At 40.6% G+C, this 21,820-nt stretch overlaps 1 protein-coding gene across 1 annotated transcript in view; it reads right to left on the bottom strand.

The window, feature by feature from the left end:
* Nucleotides 1-21,228, bottom strand: part of LOC122812762 (zinc finger protein 391-like) — a 117,895-nt gene extending 96,667 nt beyond the window's left edge. Inside the window, exons 1-2 of the mRNA XM_044084838.1 lie at nt 21,126-21,228; nt 15,740-16,063 (exon numbers count right to left, since the gene is read on the bottom strand). Coding sequence (XP_043940773.1) covers nt 15,740-16,033 — 294 coding nt within the window. The 5' untranslated portion in view covers nt 16,034-16,063; nt 21,126-21,228. The remainder of the gene's footprint in view (nt 1-15,739; nt 16,064-21,125) is intronic.
* Between the last annotated feature and the right edge of the window lie 592 nt (nt 21,229-21,820).

Below are 21,820 nucleotides of genomic sequence, written 5' to 3'. Positions count from 1 at the left end.
GTGATGAGTAAAGGAGACTATGACCTCCCTTGATCTAGATGAGAATCCCTTCATGATAAGGTGGGCAATGTAGAAGGTCTTCCTAACTACTTTAGCTACATGGGTGTCGAATGACAGACTACTATCAACCTGGGTCCCCAGGTCCCTGATAACTTCTTCTGTGCTCAGTGGATTGCCACCTATTTGGTAGCTAGGGGTAACCTTGTTTTTCCCGAAGGGTATGACTATGCATTTTTTGGCATTTAACTTTAGGCCGTGGCTCTGGCACCAGTTATCCGTTTCTGTGAGACCCTTCTGAAGGATATCTGTATCAGATGTGTTTTCTACTATGGCCAGTTTGCAGTCATCTGCAAACTTTGTCAGCCATAACCCTCCTGTGTTTGCTTGTACTTGGAAAAGTAGATGCCAAACAAGAGTGGGCCCAGGACTGAGCCCTGTGGGACACCACTTGTGACAGGCTTTGAGTCTGACATGGCGCCAGCAACTCTGACCCTGTGGGTTCTGTCACTCAGCCAGTTTGCAACCCATCTTGTGATGTATGGGTTGACATTTAAGCTGATGAGTTTTTCAATGATACCCGAGTGGGGTATTGTATCGAAGGCCTTAGCCAGATCGAGGTAGGCTGTATGGACTGCCTTTCCCTCATCAATGGCTTTGGTGACTGTTTCAAAAAGCCAACCAAGTTTAGAAGGCATGATCTGCCTTTGACAAAGCCAAACTGGGTTGGATCCAAAGTCTGCAAATTCCCTATGTCTTTATTTATGAGGTCCATTATGATCCTCTCCATGGCTTTGCAGATAAGGCTTGTCAAGCTAATGGGCGGTAATTTCCAGGGTCGGTGGAGGCACTGCCTTTGTGAAGTGGTACCACAGTTGCAGTGCGCCACTCCTGGAGTGCGTATCCAGAGGTAAGACTTTGATTAAACAGCTGTCCTAGCTGTGGGTTTAATTCCTCATTGAGTTCATGGAGCACACAGCCGGGGACACCATCAGGTCCCATGGATGCTGTGTTCTTTGCTTTGGAGAGAGCAGTTCTCACTTGGGCGCTGGAGATGTTTGGGGGCTGCAATCGTTTGGTATAGATATCTCTCCTTTTGGGGAGGGGAGAAGTTTGCACTGAACCTGTCAGCCAGTATGTTGGCAATGTCTGTAGGATCAGTAATCTTCACATCATTTTGAACTAGCTCTGAGCATATCTGGGAGTTTCCTCCCAGGTTTCTAACATAGCTAAAGAAGGCCTTATGATTGTCTTTTGAGTCTTTAGCTATTTTTCTCTCGAAATTTGCTTTGGATGATTTTATGAGAGCTCTTAGTTTTTACTTATAGTGATCAAGGGTGTCTTACCTTTTAAGGATTTTGCTCTATCTTGTAGTAGCTTCCTCCTTTTGTTGTAGAGTTTGTTTATGGCTGGGGTCCACCAGACTGGACGCTTGCCTTTGGTACAAAGAGTCTTTGTTTTGCTTGGGATTGCCTTATCCATGCAGTCCTGCAGGTGCTGGTAGAAGGCATTTGTAAGTGATTCAGCGGCTTGAGTATTGTTTTCCGCCGCTCGGGGCCTTAAAGGAGACCACACTAGTCTTTAGAAGTGTGAAGTCGGCTTTTGAGAAGTTCTTTACTGTGGTATTTTTATTTCGGGTGGGTGTGGGATGAGGACCTGCAGCGAGATTAGTTTGTGATCTGATCTCACCAGTGAGGGGTATACTTCGGGTGTTGAACATTGTGCTCCCATGTTCGTGATGATGAGATCAAGTATGTTATTTCCTCTTGTGGGGATGGTGACTAGTTGTTCCATGGCATTTGAGTTTATGAATTCCAGGAACTTTTGGGCTAGGGTGTTTGGGCTTGAGTAGTGTTCCCAGTCTATATTAGGGTAATTGAAGTCACCTAGTATGATGGTGTTTGGTGATACATTTATCCCCTCTAGTGTTTTCAGGAAGGCCATGTGAGGTTCCTGAGTTTGTGAGGGTGGCCTGTAACATGCTACAATTTGCAGAGCAGTCTTGCCTATGGTTAATTGCACCTGGATGGTCTCCGATGCATCGTGCGTTGCCACCAGTCTTGAGGTGTGGGTGTCCTTGATGAATATGGATACCCCCCCCTCCTTTCTTGGTATTGTCCGGATGTTGCGGCGGAACGCATGATATGAGGTAAAACCTGATAGCTGGGGTGCTCTCAGGAGCCTTGAACCAGGTTTCTGTCACAGCACAGACATCGATGTTCTCCATACTGAGAAGGGCCTCGAGTGCGTGCATTTTGAGATTTAGACTTCTGGCATTGAGCAGCATTACCCTTAGTTTTTTCCTTTTTGTGTTCTAGGGTGGTAGGTTAAGATTTTGAGCCTGCCCTAAAAAGGCACTATGGGGTGGCAAGAGCCTTTGCCAATATCCGGAATCCCAGGGTGACAGGTGCAAGCCGTCCCTTGAAGCAGCGTGGCTTGTCCAGCATGTCATCCCAGGCAGACAGACACTGGATCCCCTTTGAATGACACCAGTGTTTAAGCCAATTGTTAAAGCTGATCATCTTATCTCTGTATTGTGGCATCATTCTTGGTGAAGGTAGGATACTGCTCAAGGTCAGGGTCATACCTGCCTGGGCTACATAATCAGAGAGCTCCTCAATGTCTCTTTTCATGTAGTCCAAGGAGGTACGTCTCAGGTCGTTTACACCAGCGTGGACAATGACTGAGTCATATTTGTACCTGCTGTTGAGAGACCTGAGTGCTTGCGTTATGTGGCGGATTCTAGCGCCCGACAGGCAGCTTACTGTGACCTTCTCCTTACTCAGTCTGGTGAGCGGGACGTCAGTGTGTCTGACTATGGAGTCACCAATGACTAGTGTGTCTGGCATTGTGTTTGGCCTTAAGGGCTGTGACTGTTTGACACTCTGACTGTGAGGTCTATGTGTTGCAGGTGTTGTGTTCTGAGGTGGTGGTTGTTTGGGTGTCTGCTTTGGTGGCCTCTGGTGTTTTGGTAGATTTTTGATCAGAGCCTCCGAGTATGTCTTTGTGTGTTTATGTGTATGATTTGAGGTTGTAATGGTACTATGTGAGACTGGGTCTATAGTGTGTGTGGTAACCTTCTCCTCCTGACTGGTCTTGCCAGTCCTATGTTGAGAGAGCTCAGCCTCCAGTTTGGCCGTATAGTTGCATCTCTCGCATGTATTTGTGTTTTGTGGGAGGAGGAGAGGGTTGTCTGTGTACATGAGGCAATTGTAACATTGCCTCAATATTCCCAGGTTAACCAGCTGAGCAGGAGAGGACACTAGCAACTGATCCCTCGACATGCTAGAAGGAATAGACAAAAACTTTAAAAAGATTCCGGGGACGTGGGTGACCGAGAAATGGGGGGTTGCCTTTTTGGGGTACTATCTATGACAAGAGTGCCGTATCAAGGTAATAAGTACTGTAGGAGCAAGTGCTACGTTTAACAGATAGAGAATAGTCTACTTGGAGTCAAGTAGAGATGATCTTTTTAATTATAGGATAAGCTGATTAGATCAGTAGTATAGTTCGAGGAAGGTAGTTTTAAGGGAAAATTTGAAGAGTGGACTTTAGGTAGCCCGAATAGTTTAAACCTGCTTAACCGCTGCTGCCCTAGTGTGCAACGGTAGCAACTCCGCGCTAAAGCGTGCTTTATAGCAGGGGGCTGGAACAGACAGGAAATGACCCAAAATGGCCAATAAACTACAAGTTACTGCCTTAAACCACTCCTCTGAGGACAAATGAAGGAGTTATGGAAATGACCCCTAGTGGCCAATAAAACTACAGTTTCAAGTCAGTAACCACCTCTCCGGGGCAGGGAAGCTGCTCAATGTTAGTCACTGCCACTGATGAACACAGAGACCCTCCTTCAGCCCAAGCAAAAATGGCCTCACAGAAACTTTCAAACAGTTCAGGAACAGCAAGCCTGTAACTGAACTTTTTTAACTCTCAGAAAAGTGGGAAAAAAGCAAGATTTTTTTTTTTGTTTTTTTTTTACAGAGATAGCAGAGGTTCACAAGTAATATCAAGTTATAACAGTGCAGTAAATGACCCCACACAAGAGTGCTAGGTCAAGGACAGAAAATATGCAAGTTTTAAGAAAAAAGCGATTTAAAATTAAGTGCAAACAGGAAATTCAGCAAACAGCTTTTGGTTGTGCTCTAAATACAGCTACTAATACAGAAATCAAGTTTAACAAGCCAGAAAATGCTCAAGCTAGGCAGCTATGCAGAAAAACTTAGCAAATAAACAGAGAAAAAATACTTAAAATCTCAAAAGTGGCTCCCTTCTTCTCTCAGCGTTTTTTCCTCTTGGAGGGTGCTTCACCAATGTTAAGTACAAGTTAAGTACATACCAAAATTCAGAACATAATAGTTAAGATTTAATCTTTTCCTATCTGCATTCAAAGATCATGTCAGAATGTACTGAGAAAAGAAAAATATATACAAAATGAAAGCTAAGATATGCATAAAATACAGTGCAGTCACACATATAATACATAAACTCCATGCCTCATGTGAAATATATGCATACAAGATGACACATTAACAGGCCAAGACAAGTTTCTCAAATGCATTCCATTACTCATAAGTGATGGGAATACGAGGGGTCCTCTATGATAAGTTGTGTCTGAACAGAGGAACCAGGCACGGGTGTCCCCGTTCCCACCTTGCTATTCACTTTTTATTTACAGTAACTTGCAAAGAAAATAAACTCAGAAATTGTAGGGATATGGTTGGTATATAGTAATCAAGAAAAATTGGCTTTATTTGTAGATATTATTTTGTACTTGACAAACCCAGAAAACAACATATCTGTATTGTGGAATATTTTGTGACAGTTTCAAGTCTTTTAGGGACATAAAAGTAATGAAGATAAAACAAAGGCTATAGCGGTAAGTTATGTACCCACACACAAACTGGTTCAGCAGTACCCATATTTATGGGGATGTGATATGATGAAGTATTTAGGAGTATGGATTACAAAGGCTTCTTTTAATGGCAGCTAAGGATATGTGGGAAGTGACTAAACAAACCACAAGGCAAAAAACAAGAAACTGGGAGCTCTTGTTTATAGATATGGATAGTAAGATGCAGGCAGTGAAAATGTTTTTAGTCCCTTTAGATTTATATACAAGTCATGCATTTTTATCAGCTAGAGAAAAGGTTGTGGAGAATAATTAATACATAGTTGAATTAATTCATCTGGGAGGGGAAGAGTGCAAGACATAAGTGGAATAAGCTGATCTTCCTAATAGAATAAGAGGGTTTCAAGTCATCTGATTTGAAGGGATATTTTAGTGCCACACTGTTAAAATCTCATCAACATAACACAATCGGTAGGTTATAATTCAAGGTGGAAAGGGATGTTGATGAAGTGAAGTGGGAGTGGGGGAGTTCAAGAAATGAGGGAATTGAGAAAGGTGATTTTTGCCAATAGGGATGACCACAACTACATGTACAGAAATAGACAAAAGGGGCTGGAATTTAATGGAAATAACTGGCAAATGAACCAACCAAATAACGAGAGAGGGAAAGGTAATAGAGTAATATGAGACAAAGAAGAAGTTTGGACTGCAGGTTAGAGACAGTCTTCCTTACCAGGGATCAATTTCAGAGTAAGGGCAAACAGAAAGGGATATGGGAGTCCTAAGTGAAAGGCCTGCTCTGGTAGAGTCTTTAGTTGAAGGTAGAACAGATCCATTAGGAGGTTAGAAAACCTTGGGAAGAGAGACTGGAAACGCAATTTAAAAGGGAACCATGGGATGACATATGTTATGACCCCAAGTATGTAACAATGTCCAGAAAGTTTAGGATTTTTGCATAGGTGTTTTTACACCAAAGTAGAGTTTAAAGATTGATTTCCTCAGATAGCAAATGCTGGTGGTGTGATGGGGAAGAGAAAGGTAAGTGGTAACTTTTTCAGAAGTTGGGCTTTCAATGTTTTGTTGTTTTTAGCACACAGAACCAGCAAATGGTTACCGATTGGTAATGTGGTTCTGGTTTGTCTCGACACAAGTCTCTGGGCAGGTGAACCAAGTTGACTATTACGAGGAAGGTTTCGGAGATTAAGCAAGTTTAGAAAAACATCAATATTGTCACATTTGTATCTCTCTAACAGCTGTTTTGCACTTTGAACTGCACAATCAGCCAAGCCATTTGATTATGGGTATTCCGGACTACTCATAACAAGAACAAAGTCCCACGTTTCAGCACATCTTTTGAACTGCTGACTTGTAAACTGTGCACCATTGTCAAAAATGACTGTGCAGACTACCATGAACAGCAAAATGTCTCTTCGACTTACTAATGACAGTAGTGGAAGTTAGGTTAGGATGTAGGTCAATCTTGAACTAATTTGAATAAGAATCTACTAACACCAAGTAATGTTGATCATTCTACTCAAAGATTGTGGCTACTGTCAACCAAGGTAGTTCAGGAATCTGGCTTAACTGAAGTGTTTTTTGTTGATGCAGTTTTATACTGTTACAAACAAAACGAGATTAAAATTTCCTTCTCAATATCTTTCGACACAGAAAGCCAAAATACTACTTCTCTCACCCTTTTTTTGGGTAGAATCAGTTCCTGGGTGGCCACGATGTTAAGATATTAATATACTCTTGTTGCAAGGATTTTAGAACAATCACTTTTGGACCTTTCATAATAATACCATTGTCTGACAGAATCCCATCTCCGTAGGGAAAATACTGCTGCACATCTACTGGTAAACAAGACTGCTTTGAAGGCCATCCTTGACTGATAAAGTGGTCAAGTTCCTGGAGAACTGGATTTGAAGCTGTGGGAGTTCTGAGCTCATCAAGACAAAAATATTTTCACTTTCATGACTTCAAAATCAGGTTTCTCATTCTCATGCTGTTCTGTGTTATTTCTGGGCCATTCTCATGCTGTTCTGTGTTATTTCTGGGTGACAGAGATAAAGTAGTTTGCCTTTTGTGTAAACAAGATTGATATTGTATTTTTTGAAATTTTAGCATCATGCATTGCAATCTACAAACAGCTGTGTGCATTGGCTTTATCAAAATAGTGACTAGAGGCTGGTGGTCAGTTTCTTATCTGGATAGGTCGGCAATAAATATAATCATGGAACTTCGAACATGCAAACACAATTGTCAAAATATCTTTCTCAATCTGGGTGTACTGCATCTTGGTTTGGGTAAGAGGTCTTGATGCATAGGCAAACTGGTTCACCCTCTTGAAAAATGATTGCACTAAGACCAAACTTAGAGACATCACAGGAAAGAGTAACTGGTTTGTGAAGATCACAGTAGCATAAACTGGATGGACTTGCAATTTTCTGTTTCAGGACATCAAATGCTCTTTGGTGTTGTTTTAACCAGGACCAGGTTACATCTTTGCAGGTCAGTTCCCTTAGCGGTGCTGAAAGTTGACTTAAATCTGGAATGAACCTGCCTAAATAGTTGACCATACTAAGAAAACGTTGTAAGGCTTGGATATTGTCTGGAGCTGGCACCTCACAAATTGCTGTTTGCTTGGAAGAATCTAGTCATAAGCCTGAAATGGTAAGCAATCCACATAAGTAACTTCTGGTAGCCTGAATTTAGATCTCTGAAGATTAATATTCACTTCACTAGCTTTTTCCAGAACATTCCTGAGGTTCCTATTGTGTTCGACTTCACCACTGACCCCTACAAGAATATTATCTATTATAATAGCACACGGATAGCCATGAAAAAATGCGTTTCATAGCACGTTGAAAGACTTCACTGTCAGAAGTTATTCCAAATGGTATTTTCAGAAATCAGTATCTTCAGACTGGTGTACGGAATATGACTAGCAATGACGATTTTTGATGAAGCAAAATTTGCCAAAATTAATCTTTTGCTTCTAACACAGAAAAAACAGTAGCATTTGGCATGACGGCAGCAACTTCCTCGTCTGCTCACATTGGATGAGGAGTTCTTTTCAGTGCTTTGTTCAAATCTCTTGGATCTATACATATTGTAATATTATCAGAGCTTTTTCTTATGAGCTACTACCATGGAATATATCTATTCAGTTGCTTCTTCTACTGGACAAATTACTCCTAGCTGCACCATTCTGTCTAGCTCGGCCTTGACTCTGTTCGGAATAGCTACTTGAACTTTCCATGCTGGTCTGATGACTGGGCTTACCTCATGGTCTAACTTCATGGAGTACACAACTGAGAGTTTGCTTAGTTTGTCTTTGAAAATATCAGCATACTCAGTAAAATAATTTGAGTAAATTTGAGCTGTTGTCATTCAAGCTTACATGGTAGGCTTCTTTATTAAATGAAAGTAGTCCTATTTTCAAACAGTCTCCGAGGCCTAATAATGACTGCACTTTCTCTTGACTATGTAAAACTGCAAGTCATAGCTGTTCCCAGCAGAGTAACATGAAAGCACTACTGAGTCTTCGGTTTCAAATTTCTTCACCACCATAAGCAACAAGTTTTGCACATTTTACCAAATCAAGTTGTTCTCCTGCTTTTATTCTAGAAAAAAATTCTGCTGACATAACACTGCACTTTGAACCAGTATCTACTTTGAGCTCTACAAGTCTCCCATTAATCCGAACAATACAAAAGATTTCATTTTTTGCCCATAAAGCTACTTCATTGACTTTCACTAAAGCAGACACACCATCAACAAAACAAGTAGGGTTGCAGCTTTCTAACTGATTAACTTGCCTCCTAGAATGCTCTTTTTTAATAAAAGAATGAGTTTAAGATTTACAAAGCCTTTTGAAATTATTCCATTTTTTACATTGGCGGCATTGCTGACCAAAAGCTAAGCAATTTTCTCGTCTGGATTCATCATTAGCACTGCAATTAAGAGAGATAACTATGAGGCTTGCTACAGGTTTTGCTGAGTCACCCCATGTGCTTTGCTGCATGTTCCCTGGGCCTTACAGAAGCTACTCTGGGTTTTACTGGAGCTGCCCCGCCATTGGGCTTGTATCTTTTAACCTCGTGCTGCATACTATTAACATTAGCATTAGAAGAAACCACATGCGTGTTTTTGTCATTTGTAAGCATATTTATGTGCTTTTCTGTAAGCTCACATGTCTGACAAATCTCTATGGTGTTATTCAAAGTTAAATCACTGTCTCAAAAGCAAAATCTTTTTTTGATCTCATGTCAAATAAGTGTATTTCCATTGTAATATTAATTTGGGAGTTACACATTTCTCTAAATTTATGTTTTAAGCACTCAGGGTCTTCCAGTGTTTCAGCCCGTACTACAATATGGTGGTTTCCCCCTCCCCTGCATACACAACAGGTTCATACACAAATGAATGCTCTCTTTCAATGGCTTCTGAACCAGTTAAATTAAGCATAATACATGCCTTTGTATGTGCGTCTTTGTCAGAAAATGTAGCCAGTATGAAAATATCGTACTTTTGCTCAAACAGTCTCCAATTTTCTGCAATACTGTCATCAAACACAAGTGGAGCGGGTCTGCAAAATCCTTCTGCCATGCCAACAAATTACTTTTAAAACACACACACAGTACAGACCAAGCCCTTGTAATTATGTACGAACATGCACACACATCAGGTACTTGTAATAATATTCAAATGCACAATATTCTCTTTGAAAGACTGTTGTTGTGTCTTTCGGCTTTTCACGGTTAGGGGTCACCACAGCAGAACTCCGGTCCGCTAATGACTGGCAGTAGATTTTTACGTGCCGAGTTGCCGGCCCTGATGCACAACCTTCAACGAAGGTACGCCCATTCACGCATGTCTCCACACAGAAGATGCTCTAGCTGAGAATAGAACAGGACAACGTCTTACTGTGAGGTGACAATGCTACCGCAACACCACCACCACCACAGTATTCTCTTTGAAAGACTGTAATTTGCAAAATATTCTTTGTAATGATTGTACTTTGTGAAATAACTGCACTATAATGCTACACACACTTGCCAACATTGTGCACACTTCAGATACTTTGAATAGCTTTAGTTAATGTGAAAAAGTAGTACAATGGGAAAAATATATGGTCGTTTCCCCTTTTTTATACATTTTATGCAATTCAGATACTGTTTCAAATGTTTTGGTAATTATTTCAAATATTTTTATCAATATGTCACAGTTTGGGACATTTCATTTAATTAGAAATTCATCATGAGGGTTTTGAATGCTTTGTTTTATATTCATTGAGAAAAAAAGCATTTAAGCTAGTTTTAGTACCTGGAAATAATTTCTAATCTCTTTGCGAATCATTTGAGCAGTATGGATGATCCACTCCTGTATATTCCCCTCCATTTCTAACTGTGTGCCTCATGGTTTTGACTCCGAATCCCACTCTTGACACCATGTCACTCATCTTGTGTATCTAAATAAGACGATGAGGTTTGGGTGTTCATTTAAGTAGTTTATTACACAAAAACATATCAGGATGGATAGCAGAAACATTAAATTTAAACAAACTAACTGATTGACTACTACAATACATGCTTTCACTCTGGCTGCTCACTCAAAATGGCACTCGCTTGTATGTGCTCAGTACTTATATGCATGTGCGCACTGACTGGAATGCTTGTTAAAGGTACATCACACACACTGATATACAACCACCATGGACCAAAAATATAATCGTGCATGGAGATCATGTATTCTCCGATTTTAACAATAGACTACTCATAATGAAGGCTCTAACAAAGTAATTCTGTGTTACTTTACTCTATTGATTAAGTCAGTCATGAGATTCAATAAGACTAAAAATAATAGTCCTTGTTTAGATAATAAGCAATACCCCTAACAACCTCAGCTACAGGCTCAATTCCAGACTTCCTAAGTGATTATAATTCCACAGATGCCATGCAACAGTGCTATAAAATCATCTCATACAACCTAGCTAGAAATTTCACAAATTTTAGTTTCAACATCCTTTATACCTCTATATTAAGCCAACTCAACTGATCTTCCCTAAAAATACTGCCTCTAGATCAAGTAGTTGAAAATTTTAATTTTTGTTATCAGTTCTCCATAGTCAAGCTCCAGCAAGCAAAAATGTGTCAAGATCTAATCCAACCCCTCAGCTTACTAGAAACACCTAACAGGTAGTACAAGAAAGAGATAAGCGTGTAAATAATGGTATAAAGTCAAAACTGAAACCTACAGTACAGAAAATAAAGTATGTCACTTTTTCCTATTGGCAAACTCTAAAATATATCACAGTGGACTTTTAAAGGAATCCCCCTGGCTAACTGTTAACAGCAGGGCCATTTTCCAACTGGATAGCCTCTTGTTCAAAATTATCACTTGAAAGTGCTTCTTGAAATCCTAATGTAAAAATTGTAAATATGTATGCAACATATTTTTATACAGAACAAACAGCTAATATTTTATTAACACTCTAATAACCTTTGATCAGTTCTGCAAACTACCCTTTTGTGTGGCTTATTGTATTGGTTTTCACTACTTGCGATGTTTTATCTCGGACCACTACTCTAAATCATTTGGCACCACTAGTTACTACCGTGCCTCTTTGAATTTATTTATTTTATTTATTTATTGCTTTTTGTTTACCAGGATGGTAAGACTGGGCACTCAGGCCCATTTTCAGTGGAGACACTGGGAGAAAAGCTCCATTACAATTACAAGAAAATTACACAAATTACAAATAATTTACAGAGAAAAAAAGACTCTGTTTCTTAACATTAATAATGGAGTTTTAGAATCATCCAATGTGTAATATAATAAAGACCGAGATTAATGCAATTTGATGTCTGTAAGAGTGTTATACAATAATAAGCAGGTTACAGTTACAAATACAGCAATATACAAACTTAATTTACAAAGGAGTGATGAAAAGTAGTACACAGTTATAAATACAGATACAATTCACTTACATTTACAGGATAAGGTAGGACAGCTAGGGTGTTAGGGGTTGGTGATGGTCCAAAGATGAGAAAAAGTGAGAATTAGAGTGTGAACAACAAGAAAGTCAGGATGAGTCTAGGTGTTGTTTTAGGTTGTGCTTAAATCTAGATGCACAGCTGTCCTGTTTTAGTGGTTGCATTGTCTGATGACAGGATGAGTACAGTGGGTCTCCAGCTGTATTACAGGATTTGGAAGCTATACGTATGCTCTGGTTACCTGAGCGAAGGCAACATGGTGGGCAGTTGTGCTTCAGAATGTTTTGTAGAGAGGGCCGCATGTGTGGTTTGTGTATTATTTTGTGGGCAATTTGAAGCCAAATGAATGTAAGGTGATTAGGTAGTTCTAGCCAGCTGAGCTTCTTTAGTGGTGTGTATGGTAGGTTACATTAGTGTTAAGCAGTGGTGTGTACGGTAGGTTGCATTAGTGTTAAGCAGTGGTGTGTGTCCGGTAGGATGCATCAGTGTTAAGCAGTGGTGTGTCTGGTAGGATGCATCAGTGTTAAGCAGTGGTGTGTCTGGTAGGATGTGTTAGTGTTAAGTACTGGTGTGTACAGTAGGATGCATTAGCTGCAAACTTGGCTATTTTACAGCATGCCTCTACTTTATTTAGTAGGGTGGCTTGAATGTTGGGGAACATGGGTGATGTATACAAAAGGGAGGGGAGAAGGCAGGCTGATGCTAAGGATTTTCTTGATGAGTCTGTCAGGTAAGATTTGCTTTGGTTCCAGTTTCTGATGAGCTTTTTTGATGGCCTGGGTGATATGCAGATCAAACTTTAGGTTGTTGTCTATTTTGCTCCTAATAGTTTGGTAATTGTTGCAGTTTCTATGGTGCTGGTGTTTGTTGAGGCAATATTATAGGGTGTACTGGTTGTTAAAAGAGATCTGGGTAAGAAAAGCATTAATTTTGTTTATTTGTTATTTAAGATTAGCTGATGAGCCTTTAGCCATGATTCTAAGGAAGTAAAAGAGTCTCAAGTCATTTGTCGAAGTAGTGGAAAGGTTGGGGCTGGCCAGACGATGGTGGCATAGTCGGCATATTGTACTAAGGTGGCAGGTTACTGGCTTTGTGCATGATGTTTGTAAAAATATTTAAAAGTACTGGGCCTAGAATTTATCCTTGTGGTACTCCAATGACAACAGGCAGGAAGGGGGGGCAGGTCCTGATTCCATTTTATGGTCCATTTGAGAGACAACTAAATAACCAAGTAAGAGCAGAATTAGACAGTGATAGGGAGGTCAGTTCATTGATTAGAGATGGCAGGATACTGTGATTTTGACAGATCTAAGAGCAGGGAGGATGACATTAGGTTAACACCATTTCTGTTGTTATTTAGGGTTTCTGAGAAACTAAGCAGAGATGTTGTCCTGTGGTGTGATGGCGTTACAAGACAATTTATGTAGGGGACAGTAGCTTGTTGTTCATGAGACTGGTTAAGAGTTGGGAGTGTATGCATTTTTCTAAGATTTTGGACACAAAGAGAGATTTGCAATGGGAGGGAAGGAAGGTGAAGAGGTTTGTGGCGATCCACCTTTGTGAAGTGGTATAATATGTGATTTTTTCCCAGTGGATACACAGTTTTTTGTGAAATATGTACTTATGAGTATGGAAATGGAGTTTGCCAGGGCATCAACAGCTAACTTAAGATAATTTGGTCAGAGTTTGTCAGAAGCTGATGCAGCGGTTTGCAGTTTTGAAGGTAATTTTTGGTAGCTGAGGTAGGTATTTGGTGGAAAGAAATGAGAGGGGTATTCTGAGTATTGCTGGTAGGGACAGAGAGATGGGAGGGTGGGTTAGATTCTAGTACAGAGAGGACAGAATGAATGAAGTGTGTGTTGAACTAAATAGCTATGGTGTCTGTGCCACTGTTTGCGGTTGGAGATGGGGTGGTGATTTGACCTAGGTATAGTAAGATTTTTATGGTTGTTCAAACTGTTTGGGATTGCAGGAGCGGCCTTAGGTAAAATGGTGCCCTAGGCAAAAGGGCTCCACGGCACCCCCCACCACACCATCTGGTGCCCCCATCCTAGTCTATTTACACCAAATAAATACTGGAAAAGCACCCCTAGTAGAGCAGCGCCCTAGGCGGCCGCCTAGTTGGCCTATGCCTAAGGCCGGCCATGTGGGATTGAGATGATGTTTGCCTTGAAGTGAGTGAAAGAATGTATCCCATTTACATCGACTTCTAAGTTGACTAAAAATTTGCCATTTTTGTTGTGATCTATCTTTACTCCATGACTTCCAGGCTTTGTCTCTATTCAACACGAGCTGTTTGGTTCCTTTGCTGAGCCACAGAGCAGGGTTACTTTTGGTTCTTTTTGTTCTTATGAGTTAAGGACTGTTTTACTGAAATGGGTAACAGCATCTTCTAGTGGTTGCTTTTTTTAGAGTACTCCAATCATATAAGAAGTAGTTTATAAAGGTGTCTGTTAAAAATGAAGAGTTTATTTGCTGTATTTTTGGAGGTGCAATTAGTTTGTCTTGTTATAAATGTGGGATGATGGTCACTCATGTTGTCTGAGAGACAGCCAAAGTGAGGGTGAAGCGGTAAGGATCCCGTCTGATACTAATATATGGGTCTGGGTTGTTCCCTCGGATGTAGCTGTAACTGAAAAGGGCCTGAGTTCCTAATAGCTATAGGCCATCTTCAGTTCTGTAGTTGATGGGTGGGTGTTTATTGACTAGGAGTATAGAGTTGGGGAAACAGAGTGATGGGAATGGGGAGTGTGGTAGGATGTGGCAATGGTGAGTATGCTTAGTATAATTGTGAAAGTAGGCTGGAGTAGCAGCATTTTTATACTTAAGTTAGGGGAAGGTAGAGTTAGTTGGATGGAAGTTATCTGCTATTTTTGCTGCAGCAGACTGGGACAAGTGAGTTAGGTGGACCTTTGAAAGCAGCTTGCAAGTTGAGTTGTTAGGTCAGTTGGACGCCTCAGTGAATTTGGTTGGTTGTTTTGTTGTAGGGGATAGGGAATAGAATGGTACAAGTTAAGATAAAATGGGGGTACGTAGGGGAAGCAAACTGAGCCCAACCGAGTGTAGCGAGGGAGAACGGAGCAGACTAAAAAGGTGATAAAGCTGCTGCGGGTGAGAAAAAAATATCTGTAAGCCTGAAAGTTATACAGTAATGGGCAATAAAACTGTAGAGGTCAGTGAAGAGATTTAAGTTTATTATGAATACATGAACTTCGCGGCCACGGTGGTACAGCAGTTAGCATCGCCGCCTCACAGCAAGAGGTTCTCCAGTTCGATTCTCAGCTGGGGTGCCTTCTGTGCGGAGTCTAGATGCCCTTCCTGTGGTCTCGTGGGTTTTCTCTGGGTGCTCCGGTTTCCTCCCACATCCCAAAGACATGCAGTACGTGGACTGGACACTGCAAATTGGCCCTAGGTGTGAGTGTGTGCCTTCTGTGGAAAGTTGGGTGCCGGGCTGGCAACTCGATACTGTAAAACTCCACTGCCAATCATGAGCAGACAGATAATCCGCTGTGGTGACCCCTAACCGGGGAAAAAGCCGAAAGAAGATGAATACATGAACTTCAAAGGTGTGTGAGATAGGCAGTAGACTAAGATAGTCAGGAAAAAGAAAGTTTGGAAAAATGAGAAAAGGACTTTTTGTTTAATAATTTTAAAGCTAACTACATTTAATGCTCAAAGTAGAAGTTGTTTATTCATTAGTTAGTGAAAACTTCAAGGCATGGAAAAGGAAAGAAGCAAACCAAAACAGAGCAAACTATATAGTCAAAGATTGAGATAAGCTTTGTACTTGTGTTATCTGTCTTATTCTCCTCCACAGAGCTCAGCTCATGGCTAAAAAGGGTCAGATAAGCAGCCTTATTACCAAGATAACAAAAAAACAAAAAAGTTCACTTACTGTTAGAAAACAGGTAGTTTTTTGATTTACAGGTTCCAATATATCCTTGGAAATCACTTTCTGAATGGTCACAACAGAATTTTCTTCAGTTTCTTTCAGAGTTCCTATGACTTTTTTCCCAAGCTCCAAACTTGCATCAGACACAGTCACATGGGTGGCCATAACATCAATTCTTATACTTTCAACACTTTTCTGCATCTCTTTCAGAATTTCTGCTTCTTCATCCTTAAGCTGCTGGATTAGTGTTTGTTCCTTATCATGAAGAAATTGGTGCAGTTTTGCAAATTCTTGCATAATATACTGTTCCAAACTATAAGCATCTTCCTGAGAAACAAAAAATACAGAGGAAAAAGGTTGAATTTTACATTACAGTACCAGTTGTGTTCAAGCATGTTTCTTGCAAAGCAGAATGAGTAAAGATAAGTCCGGCATGATAGAAGCTATCCGAGTGCAGGGTCGGCCTACTTGTATGGCCGATATAGAGGACAACCACCATGGATGATCCCCTAATCAGGGGGTATTGAAAGAGGGTATCCAGAATAAAGATGACCCCTAATATACAGCAAGAGTCAATGCAATGTTCTGGCTGCCCTCTTGGGTATCTGAAGCTGGGAAGACAGAAACAAAATGAGAAGAAAGGCAAGCAGCCTCCTCTTTGTTGGATAGATTTGGCCATATGCCAGCCCAACTTCTGCTACAAAGTCTGGTTGGCTTCAGATTATTAAAACATCTCCCTGACAACATTGGATAGGCAAGAGGGCATACTCCTAGGAGGAAGAGGTTTCCAATTTCGAGAGAAAAAATTGAATCAGTCAGTTACTGGTCTTCCTATTGGGACTACCAGGAATATTTGGAAAAATCATGGTGGCAGAGTTATATGGGTTACAGCAACACTGGAACAGCACAAAACCTAGGATCTGCTGCAGTACAGAATACTATTTCAAAGAGACCCCGCCAATTCAATAAAATTGCAACATGAGTAATATTCTGTTAACTTTTGCTAATGAAACAAAGTTACTTGCATGCATCATAAAATTATTCAGCAGAAGAGAAACCCTCTGTAATCCCCACATGTATGGCTTAATTCTCCAGACTACCTTATTTAAATATACTAACTCCACACTCATGCAAAGGGATACAATTGCTAACCTTGAAAGTGCACAATATTGTTGTACAAAGGGAGATACCACAGTATCTAAGGAAAGTACGAGACCTTACAATAAAAACAGGATTTCTGAACAAAATTCAAATGCAATAACACAACCTGACCACATGTAGCATAGCATTCCGAAACGGGAAAAAGTTGGTTGCCCAACACAAGGTTTACTTCTACAATGAAAACATCAAGAACAATCAGTAAATGCAAGTGGAATGAAACAGCTGTGCTGTGTTTTAGTCATTGAATCTTGCAAGAATTTGTAATACAGCTGTAATTACATATTGTGTAAATCTGGAGACTGACGAGACACAGAATGAGTTATGTGGGGTGTGTAATGTTGGGGAACACATCTGGAATCAAAAACTGTTCAGGGTGACCTCTGTAGTTAAAAGAGCACATATTACTTACAGAATATCAAAAACGGATCTATTCAGAGTGATCTCTGTAGTTAAAGAACATATATTACTTACAGAATGTGAAATACTGATCTATGGTGTTGGAGAACAAATGTGTCACATAGAGCTTTGCATGTGATGATATGGAATCTGTAGTGCATCTCGATAAAAGATCGTCTGTGACAGTCAGTGGGGACAGACACAGAATGAGAAACCATTTGAAATATTGGGAGCCGCACGAGTTGAGTCCTGTAATGCTGAGACTGCATGGCCAAAACAATAAGGACTTAGAAATACTAAATCCAAGATGGACAACTCTCAGTATATTCCCTTTTCTCTGATGTACTGTGATCTCGGAGTTAGTAAGATCGGTTGGGGGGGGGGGTTAAAAAGAAATTTAAAGGAGAAGAGAGACATTTAAAATTTGTTCTTTTCTGCAGTTTCTTTTTTTTTAACTAGAGCATGCATCTCCCAGTGTTCAGAGGGCTGACTTTTCGCTAGGGTGCTTGAAAACTGGCTTTTGAGAGTCTATGAAGTTGGAGAACAGATCTCTGACATTACGTGACCCTGCCGTTTCAGTGACAGATCACAGATAAATAATAGATCAATGAAGTCTACAACAATGAAATGAAGACTTGTAATACAGAATGCCACAAATGGGCCTAATGTGTTGCAGAACAGATCCAAGATTTATAATGGTACAGGTTATCTTAGAAGGCCAAAGTGCTTTACTGGGAGAACATCTATAAAGCAGAACAGCTTTAATCGGTCAGTGATAATAAATCTGCAATAATGAATACTTCAGTTACATCTAGGGGGCTGCAGAACACTATGCAAGACCAAGTAAGCCACTTATGTGTGAGAGGTTGGGGAACATAAATGTTTAAACGAGAATCACTCAGATTTATGACTTTGTACATATATATACATATATCTATATCTATACCTATATATAGGTTCATAGGTTGGTACTGGGCTATCTGCCCAAAGGCATATATTAGCCCAGCCATGTTGTGCAGTATTCACCGCCCCTTTAGTAGTTCCCTAGACCCTTGTACTAGCAGCTAGTACCCCTGGCCCCTATCTAGTAGTGCTGTTGATGTGATCCCCGGTGTGAACTTTGTTACCCATCCACTCATCAAGGTTCCTCTTGAAGAGTGATAGTGAGGGGCTCTGTCTTATGTAGATCAGGACCCTGTTCCATAGTAAGGGAGGTCTCTGCGAAGGAAATCTATCCCTCCAGCATGTTCTATTCATTGTTGTGTTGAGGTTTATATCCCTAGAGCATGTAGGTCGAGTAGATTTGGTTTTGCTAAGATGGAGCATGTTTAACAATTCTGGGTTGGACATGGCTCCGTACGTTAGACAGAGATCGCCTCTGAGAAAGCGGTATGCAACAGAGAACAGTCTTAGCTTTTTCAATCGTGCTGCATAGGGTAACTGTTTGAGGCCAGTAATCCTCTTGGTTAGGTACCTTTGTGGTCTCTCCAGCTGCTGGAGTTGTCTAGCCAGGTACATTCCAGTTGGTGCATTGTACTCAATAATGGGTCTGATGAGGGAAGAGTAGAGGGGCACCATTACATCCTTAGATCTTGATGCGAACCCTTTCGTGATCAGATAGGTCACATAGAAGGATTTTCTAACCACTTTGGCAACATGGTTATCAAAGGAAAGCTGACTATCTACTTGGGTCCCTAGATCCCTTATTTCTTCTTCAGATTTCAGGGGATTACCTCCTATGTTGTAGTTTGTGGTTACTCTGTTTTTTCCAAAGGGGATTACTAGGAATTTTTTTGCATTTAGCTTGAGACCATGGCTTTGACACCATGCATCAGTCTCATTTAGGCCCTTCTGGAGGATCTCCATGTCGGCCGGGGGCTCTATTATAACACCCAGTGTGTGTGTGTAAATCAAAGTTCAAAGTGTGTGTATCACAGCTACTTGGGCAGGGACTTGAAGCACTGGTTAGAGAGGGTGCTGGAGGTCTTTGCTTGGTCACTCAGATGACCAGTGGGGAGTCTTACTGGGGATCTAGAAGAAGAAACCAGCCCCAGACTGACTGTGGTCTCTGTGTGCTCTTAAGGGAAACTGCACTTGATGCAGAGAGCTGCTTCTGGAAATACTGTGTGTGTACTTGTTTTAATCTCTCAGTGAACACCCCCCACTGTTACCAGTGATGAGGATCAAGGATCCTTGATTACTGGTCCAGTAGTGGGGCATCACAGTTATCACCAAGTCCAAGATGTCATTACCTCTTGTGACAATGTCAACCAGCTGGCCCAAGGCATTGGCACTGATGAAGTCACGGAATCTTTGAGCATGTGTGTTCTTCTCCAGTAGCCCTTCCAATCAATGGCTGGACAGTTAAGAATTACCCAGGATCAGGGTGTAGTGTTGAATCTTAATAGATTCAAGGAGGTCCAGATAGGTGGTGTGGGTGTCCTGAGTCAACGTTGGGAGCCTGTAGCTAACTATGATTTGAATAGGGGTCTTGTCAACCATTAACTGCACCTGAAGCATCTCCTGTGCGTCATACTGCGAGACATAGGCATGTGGACCATGTGCAGTGTGTGATGTGGTAGGCTGTAGAGTTTGGGTGTGTTTTTGTCTCTGAGGTCTCTTTTGTTTAGGTATGTTTTGTTAAGTACCTCCACATATGTGGGTGTATGTTGTGTTGGTGTGAGTGATATTTGAGGTGTGGTGTTTATGCAGACAACCTTCTCAGTGCCAGGTATACTGGCTCATGAGGGAGAGAGCATAGCCTCCAGGTTTTTAATGTAATTGCATCTCTCACAATTTGTGTTCCTAGGTGGTAGTAAGAGAGGGTTGTCCATATACATGGTACAGTTGCTGCACTGTCCCAGGATGCCCATATCAACCAGATTGGCAGAAGAAACTGTAGGAAACTTTCTGTCTATATCTGTCAGAATTGGAGAAGGGGATGAGCTAAAGGGGGTGAAGGTGGAAAGATCTGAGATGGGTACTAGTAGCTTGTGTTTGCACAGAGGCTGGAAAGAAACTTCACTACCTCAGGATCAAGTGAGTGCTAGTAAGGGAAAATTTGAAGCTGGAATAACTTGCAATGGGTTAAATCAGTGCAGCAGCAGTGTGTGACATGCAATCAAGCGCAGCCCCATGCAAACACAGGGTTTAAATACCAGAAAAGAGAGAAGAAACTAGAAACTCAGATTACTACCTAATCCTGGTAGCCAATCACTTGTGCTAGAGAAGGTCAAATCCCTGATACTGCCACTAACACTGAAGGCAGGCCCCTACCAGCACAAGATGGCTGCAAGGAAACCTACCAGGCCTGGTTGCAGCACACTTGTATCCAGACTATACTCCTTGACTAGAAAACTCCCAGAAAATGCACAGGAAAGCATAGATAGAGCACTCACAAAACAGAAAATACAACTCTCAGTATGAAAAAAAAAAACAGTTTATAGTTAAGTTATTGAACAAAAATGCAGTTACAGTAATGAAACACTACTTAACAATGAAAATACAGTTAAAACAGTACAAAAAATGCAGTGAAACAGTAAAAAAAAAAAAAAGGCTTTATGACCATGCAAAATGTAGTAGATTATCTGTACAGCATAACTATAAGCGTTAGGGAAGTGCAACTCAATAAAATAAATGTAAAAAAAACAAAAACAAAAAAAAAAAAAAAAAAAAAAACACATTTATTCAGCTCAGGGAATTTCTGCTATATCAGTGATGAATCACCACTCCTCAGTCTGGTATAAACAAGCACAGCCACCTGCAAACACAGGGTTGTCACTGACTTTTTGCATTCAAGATATCTGCAACACATCACTACCAGTTTACTTACCTCTATGTCTCCAAGTTCCTTTTCTTTCTTGTTTACCAAGTTTTTGAGATCAATAGCTTTGGATTCAAGAACCGATAAGGAGACTTTTATTTTGTCCTATAAATATACAAATGAAAAATAAAAACATTAGCAAAAAGCATGCAGAGTGCAAACATATCATAATCACTTTCATACTTGGAAATGTAAAGGAGTCAGCAAATATACTTTAATGTCTTTCCAAAAAACATATGGACATGCACAGAGATTGTACAGTGTACTTGCAGACACAGTGAAAAGACACTAAAATCATTGTGTTATTTGCACAATATTACATGGAACAGGATGGGCACATTTTATACCCAAGTTTAAAGGACAGTGGATGGATAAAGCCAGAAGATGCAAGTCTGCACTGTCATACGAGGAAATGAAAAGGGGGACAAATCACGAGGAGTTAAAGCAATGGCTGACTGTCCTTGTAACCAATGATTTACAAACTGTGCAGCCTAATGAATGTCTTACAGAGCCTAACAATTCTACCTCCTTTTTCCCTCCATGATTCCCTAATACATCTCAATGATGCATATCTGAATTCCAACACAGTATTCTACTCTCTGCTTATCTAAGAAAACCTTGTTAGACATCCATATGTCCTTTTGTAAAATGGATTTCCTCATATTACATATGAGCAGTTACCTCTCCAAATTCAAACTACACCT

Source organism: Protopterus annectens, chromosome 10.part0 (genome assembly GCF_019279795.1).
Source record: "Protopterus annectens isolate FY-2018-M chromosome 10.part0, PAN1.0, whole genome shotgun sequence".
Lineage (NCBI taxonomy): Eukaryota > Metazoa > Chordata > Ceratodontiformes > Protopteridae > Protopterus > Protopterus annectens.
Note: the sequence above shows the minus strand (reverse complement) of the source record. Positions and strands in the feature narration are given on the sequence as shown.